The sequence below is a fragment of the Trichechus manatus genome, unplaced genomic scaffold, assembly GCF_000243295.1.
Source record: "Trichechus manatus latirostris isolate Lorelei unplaced genomic scaffold, TriManLat1.0 scaffold00111, whole genome shotgun sequence".
NCBI lineage: Eukaryota > Metazoa > Chordata > Mammalia > Sirenia > Trichechidae > Trichechus > Trichechus manatus.
Window position 1 is genome coordinate 502,429 of NW_004444047.1, and position 11,655 is coordinate 514,083.

Below are 11,655 nucleotides of genomic sequence, written 5' to 3' on the forward strand. Positions count from 1 at the left end.
GCACACACCCACACCTCGCACGCGCCTGCACCCCGCACACACCCACACCTCGCACGTGCCTGCACCCCACACACACCCACACCTAGCACACGCCTGCACCCCACACACACCCACACCTAGCACACGCCCCCACCACGCACGCGCCTGCACCCAGCACACACCCACACCTCGCACGCACCTGTGCCTCACACACACTTGCACCTCGAACACACGTGCAAGTTGCATGTACCTGCACTTCACACACGGAGCACTCGCTGTGGCAGGGCCTTTGCGTGTCACACGGCCCCCTAGCACGTGGCCCCCCTTCTCTTTGGGGTCTTTGCACAAATGCGCCTTATCAAACAGGCCTCGCGAGCACCACGTCTAAAGCACTCAGCCCTCCGTCCTCTCCGTTCCTTGGGGCTCTCCCCCACATCTGATGCAGGCACGTCTTCGTGTGTGTACTTCCTGCCACCCCCCCACCCCATGCCAGCTGCAGGAGGGCAGGGATGGCGCCTCTGTTCACACGGCAGCCCGGACCCGGGCACAGCGGAGGCCCTGCAGAAATGGTGGCTGTTAAACCAGTATGGCAAGCAAGCATTCTGTCAGTGGGCTCAAAGCCAAACTAACCGTCAATCCACAAGTAGCTCAGATTCGCACAGGACGTCATTCTTGTTCATCTGACACCTGCTGGGTGGCCCCCCGCTTACTCGCCCCAGGGGTCTAACAGGAAGGAGCATGGGGACCGATCAGGCTCCGGGGATTTCAAAGTCCCTGGTGGTGCAAATGGTTCATACTCGACTACTAACCACAAGGTTGGCAGTTCAAGTCCACCCAGAGGCACAGTGGAAGAAAGGTCTGGCTATCTACTTCCCAAAAGCCCTACGGAGCAGTTCTACTCTGACACACAGGAAACCATCAGGAGTCAGAGTCAACACCACGGCAACGGGCTTTCTGCTATCTCTGTCCAAACGAGGAGCCCCAGCTGAGTCCAGGAGCCAAACACCCTCAGAGCAGGGATGGTGACGTTGCGGCAGTGGCGAGGGCGCCCAGGCCTGAAGCGCCTGCAGCACAGGCACACGCAGTTGTCCCTGCGTTGCCCCGTCCCTATGCTGGCCGGTTGGCCCACTTGGCTGCAAGGTCCCAGCTCCCACACACTGCGAGGCCCCGGGAAGCGTCACTGAGCCCCGAGCTGAGACCACATGAACCGTCCCGGGCCAATGCCTCAGGGCCCGATCACCCGGATGACCCGTCCTTTGAGATCTGCGGGGCTGCTCGTTAAGTACTCATTACTGAGCCCTAATACTGGCATTAACCGCAGTTAATGCAGACATTTAAAGTCCAGCTGTGTTGTAAACAACCTAACCCGGAACCAGGGGAGCCCCGACAGGTAACGCAGCCCCAGGGACAGTGGCTCCGAAGAACCAGGCCCTAGGGAGAGAGGGAAGTAAACAGAAGGCGCTTCAGGCACTAATACCGTGGCAACAGTGGGGGCGGGTCCGTGATGACACGCAGTATCTTCCCAAATATTATCTTTAATAACATTTGGCATCTGGGTTAGTTTGTTTCTTCTAAGGGATAGTTGGTGTTCACGTGACTAGGTTATATGGGAAGCTGAAATGTACTACGAATATTTATGCCCTTATTAATAAAAATAAAATAGAAAAAGACATTTTACATAGGACTGTAGAGCACGTGACCCTAATGTAAACTGTGGACTTTAGTTAATAACAACGTATCAGTACTGGTTCATCCACTGTTACAGATATACCACAGGAGCGCACCAGGTTAATAACAGGGGAATAGTGTGCACAGGGGAGGAGGTATATGGGAATTCCGTATGTTCTGCTTAATTTTTCTGTAAATCTAAAACTGCTCTAGAAGATAAAGTGCATTTTAAAAAGACATTTCAATGTTTAAAGTGGAAACGTGGAGGCTGTCTTCTTAGAAGACAGCGCCTGCCTTAAACGCTGCATTTTCGAAGCATGTGAAATAGCTCACCATCTGCTGATGAGGCTCCGGGGAAGAACCGCCTAGAAAACGACGCTCCCACTCACACCTGGCACAGAGAGCGGCTTAAAAAACAGCAAGTATGAAGAAAATCATAACGTTTTCTGAATCTAAGTGGTTCCAAAGTCCCTGGGTAGTCCTGAAGAGAACATATTTTTGAGCATCAATTCCCCAGCGTGCTCCCCACGAGCGCGCCCCATAGAAAGGGCTCCCTCAACACCCATTTCTTTACAGCCAAGGTCTCGCTCTGCTGGCTCCTTTTTACAAACCAACCCTTTTCTTCATAAATGCAGCTTTGCTAAAAACGATTAAAAATAAACATTTATCCTTCATTTACACTTCGAATATCAGCTGTGCTCATTCTCAGCAGATCAAACGGGGCAAAGAGGAAACAGGTGATGTCCCAGAACGAACACCATCGGTAAGCCCAGCCTCTCTGGGCCCTCTCCTTGCCCAGGGACCGTTTCCAGCGGAATCACCAGTGACAGAAGGAGCTTCCCAGCCACCGAACTGATCTTCCTGCACCCTCCACCCCCCGCCCCGCAGCCACTAACCTTCATGCTTGTAGGTCATCTCTTGGCAGCCAGAGAAGTACAGACATACGAGGGCACAGAGGCAGAGGAAGAAGGAGAAGTACAGCACAAACAGGAGGTACTCCATCGAGCACCTGGTGTGCCGGCCACGCCTGTGTGTGCCGGGCACGCCTCTGTGCCGCGCTGGCCTGTGTGTGCCACAAACGCCTGTGTGTGCCGGGCACACCTATGTGTGCCGGGCTGGCCTGTGTGTGCCGGGCACGCCCCTGTGTGCCACGCTCTGGGCTCCACAGCAGACAGATCGTGGAAGCTCAGAGACAGTGGGCCCGGCTGGTGGCAGGAAGGGGATGCCCTCGGGGACGGTGATGCCGCCTCTTCATTGAGAGGGTGCCGGCTCAGGCAGGTCCTGGCCATGGCAACGCCAGCCACGGAGAGAGGAGCCGTTCCCAGCGCCAGGCTGGGCACGCTGTCACCAAGGGTGGCTTGTGAGCCAGGTTATCCTTGGGGGACGTTCCTCCTAGTCCCGAGCCTTCGTGAGCCCAACACCTGTTGTCAATGCCGTCCCCCAGGCCTGGGTCCCCAGGAGTGGCACTAGCAACAGTGACTCAGCACGGGCCTCCTCCTGCAGGACTGGCGCCCAAAACAGGAGGTGCCTCCCCCGTTGTGGTGGGGACTATCTCTGCTCATCCCCGAACACCCAAACCACCTGCAGGCCCCTGACTCACCAAACCACTGGTTCTTCTGCAACCATGTCATCAGCATTTGACCATTTATGCCAACCAAAACAAACCACTATTGCATGGAAAACCGACAGTCCCACCCCACCCCACACGGGGCATCTACAAGAGACCCCCTATGCTGGGGTGGAGAAGCTTCTCTGTGCATCATAGCTCCAGCAAGAACCCCGATGTGGGAACAAGTGCACGGATTTTACCACACAAAGCAAAACTTCTGGACTTTAATAGATACCAAAACAACATTAAAAGGTAAAGGACAACTCATAAAAAAGAAATATATTGAGTCAAGTCAATATATATAAATATATACATGTATAGTGCCTGAAGAATCGGGCCTCCGTGCTATCAGCTGTGAATAGGAGCATGCTATTCCATTCAGTGCTGACTAGGGTTTGAAGTCATGCTTCCAAATGAGGCGCCACTTGGCCCGGGAGGGGACTGGTTCAGGGTGGGCCCAGACACATCGGCTCAGGGACTTTGCTGAGAAGGAGAGACACCCTCTCACTACAGTGGTTCCCCAGCAGGTATGATGTGAACCAAGCCTGTAAAGCGCCTGGGCCACCACACGGGGGAGCCTGCGGAGAAACGGGCCACGCGGAGGGTAGCGGAATTGAGAGCCTAGCTCAGTTTCCACTTGGGGCCAGCTCCAGCCTCCTCCCGTTGCCTAGCAACCTGCAATGCTCCCAGATGCCAGGACAGTACAAACGAGGCTGAGGTTTTAGTTAAAGTGGTGCCACATCCCATTCTTCTGGGACAATCCAGTGTCAAGAAAATGACTTTTTCCAGGAAAGACAGCTCACTCATTAAATACCTGTGGGCACCTGCTGCCCGACCCCAGCAGTGAGCACACGTGGCAGCAGGACACACAGCGAGCCCTCATGGAGCCTTCTGAAAATGGAAGTGTAACCATCACGGTTAATTCCCCGTCTCTGGAAGGTTCTTCTTCCCATGAACACATTCTGAAACCAGGAGGAGAGAGAAAGGAAATCTTTCTGATTCCGAGCATTCTGACTGAGGCTTGGAAAACACAGTCAGGGCTCAACGACGCCTTTCCAGAAAGCCCCACCCGGAGGCTTTGCGGGCGGTGTGACGCCACAGCACGTCGTAAAGGGGCAAACGGCATGCCCTCTAGATTTCTGCTTCTCAAACACGGGTCCCTGGTGGAAGCTGTGCTCGTGTGAGGCGATGCAACTCTTCCGGAAAACACAGGGGGGCGACCGTTCCCTGCTCAGAGCCTCACCCTCCGGGAAACACAGGGGGGCGACCGTTCCCTGCTCAGAGCCTCACCCTCAGAACACGTTCCCACACACCGTCTATCCGCCAAACGGTCCAGACTCTGGACGCAGCTTTCTGAACAAAAGCTCACACAGTGGTGATTCTCAGAGGCAGAAAGTTGAATGATGGGCGAAAGGGCAACTACACAGCCGCTTAATGCAATGTTCAACACCCGGGAACACAACAGAACCGGCCGGGAAAGCGGCCTCCGCGAGCACAAACGTCCTGCAGCTTCACTCGCCCTCACGCCGGCACAGTGGTCGCTGACCTGTGGGCAGTCTACTCGGCACGTTGTATTTATGGTGGCAGCTCCACCGCCTGGATGAATGCTGACCGCGTGACGTCACATAGAAGACCAGCGCTCTGCAGTTAGGTCGTGGTATAAAAGATCCCACAGAACAGCAGCGGGGGGATGCATTACAATGCCTGCACCCACCACACTGAGGAGGGGTCACAGCCAGTGACCTCTTTTTAACTCCCAGGTGTTCTATCGTGCGGTCAGATCACTTTCATAAAGATTATATGTATTTAAAAATAAACAAGCTCTGCCTGAACCACTTTCCATTTCTGAGCTTCTCATCTCAGGGCCTACGAGGCAGTGGTGGCTCCGTGGTAGAACACTTGCCTTCCACGTGGGAGACTCGGGTTCGATTCCCGGCCAGTGCACCTCATGCACAGCCACCACCCCCCTGTCCATGGAGGCTTCCGTGTTGCTATGATGCTGAACAGATTTCAGTGGAGCTTCCAGACTAAGAGAGACTAGGAAGAAAGGCCTGCTGATAGATTTCCAAAAATCAGCCATTGTGAGCTACCATTGGGTTGGCCCCCCGCTCGTGGCGACCCCATGCACAACAGACGAAAACGCGGCCTGGTCCTGCCCCACCCCGTTTTGTTGCCGTTCCCTGTAACGGCTGAAAGGAAAGCTATCCTGCAGCTGCGGGGAGAGAAGCGGGATCTGGAGCGGCTCAGGGCAAGGGCCAGGCCGGTTAAATTGGATGACTGATAGGGGGCCAGGGTCTTCTGGTTCCACCCAGCCAGAGGCCCAAGGCCATATGCATATGAATGTGAAGATAGTCAAGGGGTGGAGAAGAAAGGATGAAACTGGAACATTTAAAAAGCGTTTGTGTTTATTTCAACGTACTGTGGATATTGCGGAGCCACGGCGGTGCAGTGGTTAACCATTCGGCTGCTAACCAAAAGGTCGGCAGTTTGAATCCACCAGCTGCCCCTCGGAAACCCTATGGGGCAGTTCTACTCTGTCCTATAGGGTCACTGTGAGTTAGAATCGACGGCAATGGGTTTTATGGATAGTGAATGTTTCTCCTACCGAGCATTGTAAAACAAACCTAAATGTATGACAGAAATGAATATTGGGTATTATCGATTACAGAGAGCATGTAACTCCACCTTCAGCCAATACTTGATTGGATATGCTAAAAAGGGAACTAGGCAGGATTTGGCTGAAGAAACACAGGCTGTTTGAATGCCGTAGCCCTGTGTATGGAGTGGGGGGTCTTAGGTCACATGAACCCCACATGGACCCTTTGGGGCCCACCTGAACCCTTTGGGGGTCAGGAAATTTGCTTCTGAAAAGACATGCAGAACCATCTAAAAGTGCTGCGAGAACAGAAGATTTGCATCTGAAGGAAGGACCTGCAGAAAAAAAAGTGACTATTTTGCTTTTTGAATTTCCAGCAAGGGGCTAGGGATGAGAGAGAGAGAACAGGCTGTCTGAAGTGTGGGGAAGTGTGTGTGAACTCTTGTGCTTGAGGTTGCTACCCTTCGTGACCTAGCTTGGATGGCTAGGGATGAGCTGACCAGAACCTGACCGAATGAAGAGAAAGATGTTTGACGCCGTGAGCTGGAGTAGATTGCTGCTGTTTGATGGCTTGCTCTGGACTGGACTTTGCTTGTGGCTGCAGATGCTCAGAGTCCCACCAGAACAGGAGATTCTTCACGATGCAGGCTGTCTCCTCAGAGTACTGGTTTGATAGGGATGGGCAGTTTAGAACTTGGCTATCTAAAATGGGCGGACCACTTCAGCTCACTAATGCCTAGGATATCGATGTTTATGTGTTCCATTTCATAGCTGACGATTTCCAATTTTCCTAAATTCATACTTCGTATATTCCACGTTCCAATTATTAATGGATGTTTGCAGTTGTTTCTTCTCATTTTGAGTCATACCACATCAGTAAATGAAGGTCCTGAAAGCTTGACTCCATCCACATCATTAAGGTCGACTCTACTTGGAGGCAGCTCTTCTCTAGTCATATTTTGAGTGCCTTCCCACCTGAGGGGTTCATCTTCCAGCACTATATCAGACAATATTTCACTGCTATTCGTAAGGTTTTCACTGGCTAATTCTTTTCAGAAGTAGACTGCCGGGACCTTCTTCCTAGTCTGGCTTAGTCTGGAAGCTTAGCTGAAACCTGTCCGCCATGGGTGACCTTGCTAGCATTTGAATACCAGTGGCATAGCTTCCAGCATCACAGCAACATGCAAGCCCCCACAGCATGACAAACTGACAGACACCTACTCCCAAGAAAGGTGATCCAACCGAATGCAGAAATAATCAAACAATACCATTAATATCACACACAAGTAAAATTTTGCTGAAGAGCATTCAAAAACGGCTACAGCAGTATATTGACAGGGAAATGCTGGAAATTCAGGCCGGATTCAGAAGAGGACATGGAACCAGGGATATCACTGCTGATGTCAGATGGATCCTGGCTGAAAGCAGAGAATACCAGAAGGATGTTTACCTGTGTTTTATTGACTATGCAAAGGCATTAGACTGTGTGGATCATAACAAATTACAGATAACATTGTGAAGAATGGGAATTCCAGAACACTTAATTGTGCTCATGAGGAACCTGTATATAGATCAAGAGGCAGTCGTTCAAACAAAACAAGGGGATAGCACATGGTTTAAAGTCAGGAAAGGTGTGCGTCAGGGTTGTATCCTTTCACCATACCTATGCAATCTGTATGCTGAGCAAATAATCCGAGAAGTTGGACTATATGAAGAAGAACGGGGCATCAGGATTGGAGGAAGACTCACTAACAACCTGCATTATGCAGATGACACGACCTTGCTTGCTGAAAGTGAAGAGGACTTGAAGTACTTACTGATGAAGACCGAAGACCACAGCCTTCAGTATGGATTACACCTCAACATAAAGAAACAAAAATCCTCACTAGACCAATAAGCAACGCTATGATAAACAGAGAAAAGACTGAAGTTGTCAAGGATTTCATTTTACTCGAATCCACAATCAACACCCATGGAAGCAGCAGTCAAGAAATCTAACGAAGCATTGCATTGGGCAAATCTGCTGCAAAAGATCTTTTTAAAGTGTTGAAAAGCAAACATGTCACCTTGAAGACCCAAGCTATGGTGTCTTCAATTGCCTCATACGCATGTGAAAGCTAGATAATGAATAAAGACAACCAAAGAAGAAGTGATGCCTTTGAATTGTGGTGTTGGCGAAGAATATTGACTATACCATGGACTGATAGAAGAATGAACGAATCTGTCTTGGAAGAAGTACACCAGAATGCTCCTTAGAAGCAAGGATGGGGAGACTATGTCTCACGTACTTTGGACATGTTATCAGGAGGGTCCAATCCCTGGAGAAGGACATCATGCTTGGTAAAGTAGAGGATCAATGAAAAAGAGGAAGATGGGCAACGAGATGGACTGACACAGTGGCTGCAACAATGGGCTCAAGAATAACAAGGATTGTGAGGATGGCGCAGGACCCGGCAGTGTTTCATCCTGTTGTACACGGGGTCACTATGAGTCGGAACCAACTCGACGGCACCTAACAACAACAAAATGGGGGGAGATGAAAGCATGAGTGGCCGGCTTGCACACTTTCATGGGTGTGCTCAAACTCAAAATAAGAAGAATAAGGGAGGATCCCCACTGAAGTAGTTTCCTCTTTTCCTGATGTGTCTGGAGAAGAGACGGTGGGCGGAGATGGTGATAGGGTTATGTGATTCAGCTGTTTGAGTGGTGAGTGTTAACAGGGTTAATTCTGATTGTAAAACTAATTGTAGAAGCTGTAAGTGTGAAAAACTAGACTAAGGGGGAAGGACTGCTAGACTGGAGTACAGTGGCTGAACCTAAAGTCCCTTAAAGGTATCGCTATGCTGAGGCTCAGAGGAAGGACATAATGTTCTCTTAGTTAAATTTTATCAGACACCAGGAACAGTGAAGCCAAGATGACTTCTGGAGAACCTGACCAGATCAGATGGACGCCTGCAGCAGACCCGAATGGCTGGTACCTGAGTCACCTCACCCTGAGGACTCTGCCCTATTGAAGGACTAATTCTTAAGGACTCTTGTGGACTGGTAAAATGATTGGGAGGGGGAGTTATCCTCCAAGTATGAAAGAACCATGGCTAGAAAAGCCCGGGGGTGGCCTGGGGTACGATGGATCACTTTCATGTGGCCTTTCTCGCCATGGTCTTGCAATTCCCAACCAAGTGATTGGGTGGGACTGTGCAAATAGGGTGATTGTGTCCCACCAAGGGGATTGGTTAGTTTTGCCATCTGCTAGGCTTAAAAAGAGAACCAATTCCGGAACAGAAGGAGCGTCTCACCACCACCAAGGAAGAAGAGCCAGGAATGCAACACATCTTTTGGACTCGGGACCCCTGTGCTGAGAAGCTCCTAGAACCAGGAGACCAAGAGACAGAGAGGGAGGGAGAGAGGCAGCAAGCTGTAACACTGAAGACAGTGAGAAGCAGCGGCAGAGAAACGGCAGCAGAACCAGGAGACCGGCAGGAGACGGCGCAGTGGGCTTCCCGGCCCACGAAACACGAGAGCTAAATGCTTCCAGGCAGGAGACTTGCTGGAGGAGTAGGGTGCCTCCAGGCACTTAGTGGAGCTAAGTTTGCTGACCCACGGAGCTACAGCTGAGCGCCTTTGGGCTGAGGCTTACTGGCAGAGTGGGGTGCCTCAGGGTACTTATCAGCAGAGCCAAAAGAACTTTGTAACACTTGCCTGAGTGGGGCAGAGGCCAAGGGCCAGAGAGAGGCACGCCTGTGGGCACAGCTGAGAAGAGGTTGTCCTCATGGAAGAACTGTATCCTGAGTGTTCCTGAACCTGAGCTGTAACCTGTTACTTCCCTAATAAACCCCATAATCCTGAGTATGGTCTGTGAGTTCTGTGTGGCCATTGCAGAGAATTACCAAACCCAGCAGAGAAGTAGAGTGTGCCATGGGAGGGACGGTTGATGTCAGAATTGGTAAAGATGGTGGAGAGAGGAGGCATGTCTGACCTCTGCCTCACAGGACTCAGCCTGGGGTTGCTGATCTTGGTTCTCCTTCCTCCTCGTGAAGTTAGAGAAGGTCAGACACTGCCCCCACGCCATTTTTACACCAACACTGCAGGTTCCTCAGAATACGATGTGATCAATATTAAGCCAAGCCCGAGTGTCCTTCTAACGCTTCCCGAGGTCTAAGCGGTCATGTTTTTAACTCTGGGTGACACCGTGAGGCCTAATACAGACTCCCCAGCAGGTTTCCCGCGAATTCCTTACCACCATGGGGTCAAAGAGCTGGCCTGACTGTACTGCTCTGAGAGCAACGACAGCAAAATTTCACGGTCACACACTCCAGGCTGTGCGTTTCGCCTCGAGGGCCTCTGTCTGAACCAGTGACCCCCGCCACAGCCCAGGGCCAGACCTGCCCCCCAGGCTCACCTTGGGCGGCTTCAGGTTCTTCCCGCGTTGTCTCTTGGAGCGCAGCAGCCGTTCTCGCTCCTGGAAGGAAACACAACTGTCAGCACTTCAGCCAGCCTAGCAGCTACCAGCCCACCACAGCTCACTCTAAAGGGCCCGGACGGCTCCGTCCAGATGACAGGTGGGTGCCCAAGAATGGCTTCTTCTCAGGAATCCAGTGCTGCTTCAACCGAACCAGGGCCTGACCAGAGAAAACACCAAGACTTGCCAGTCCCACAACACTCGAGACTGTCTGCTCTGGGGCCAGGGACTTTAAATCATTGAGGGGGCAGAGAGGCTGCTCGGCTGCAGAGGTGGGAAAGCATGGCTCTGGGTCAGACAGTCAGTGACTGTTCCCAGCACCTCCTGGCCAGTGCACTCTGGTCAGACAGTCAGTGAACATCCCAAGGCCTCCTGGCCAGGGACCCCCCTCCTCTTTCTCTGACTCTTAGCTTCAACCTTTGCTCCAGAACCTGCCCTTTAGTGTTACCGTAAGGAAGAAAGAAGAGCCTGTGGGTGCCTAGTGGCTATTCCTGTAGAAATAGCACCCGCAGGAAAATTTTGCCCCAGATGAAACCAGTACATTCTCTCCTTTCTAATCACATTTACCCTTGGCTGCCAGGAAACCCAGAGCCAAATCTGGTGCACGGCTTCAGCCCTATGGTCCTCTCATTTGTTCTTCCTGGTCTGGACTAATACTGTTGTCTTGATTTTTCTTAGTCTTTATTAGGTTTATTATTCCTCTTTCTATTTTATCATCATTTTATTAATGTGTTTTCAGCCTAAGTTGCATCCAGGATTTTGTGTAATGAGGTATAGATGGATGGATGGAGGAAAAGAGGAAGACAGGGAGGGAGGGAGAGAGCGAAGGATGGATGGAAGAATGGATGAACAGACAATGGTTGGGTGGATAGATGGATGGATGGATGGAAGGATGAAGGATGGATGGATGGATGAATAATGGTTGGGTGGATAGATGGATGGATGGAAGGATGAAGGATGGATGGAAGAATGGATGACAGACAATGGTTGGGTGGATAGATTGGTGGATGGATGGAAGGATGAAGGATGGATGGATGAACAGACAATGGTTGGGTAGATGGATGGATGGATGGAAGGATGAAGGATGGATGGATGGATGAACAGAAAATTGTTGGGTGGATGGATGCATGGATGGAAGATGAAGGACGGATGGAAGAATGGATGAACAGACAACGGTTGGGTGGATAGATGGATGGATGGATGGAAGGATGAAGGATGGATGGATGAACAGGCAATGGTTGGGTGGATGGATGGATGGATGGATGGAAGGATGAAGGATGGATGGATGGATGAACAGACAATGGTTGGGTGGATGGATGCATGGATGGAAGGATGAAAGATGGA

General features: G+C 51.2%; 1 protein-coding gene across 1 annotated transcript in view; it reads right to left on the bottom strand.

Annotated features, from left to right (window-relative positions):
• Positions 1–11,655, bottom strand: part of JAKMIP1 (janus kinase and microtubule interacting protein 1) — a 114,739-nt gene that overhangs the window by 35,965 nt on the left and 67,119 nt on the right. The window contains exon 8 of the mRNA XM_023737994.1: positions 10,252–10,311. Coding sequence (XP_023593762.1) covers positions 10,252–10,311 — 60 coding nt within the window. The remainder of the gene's footprint in view (positions 1–10,251; positions 10,312–11,655) is intronic.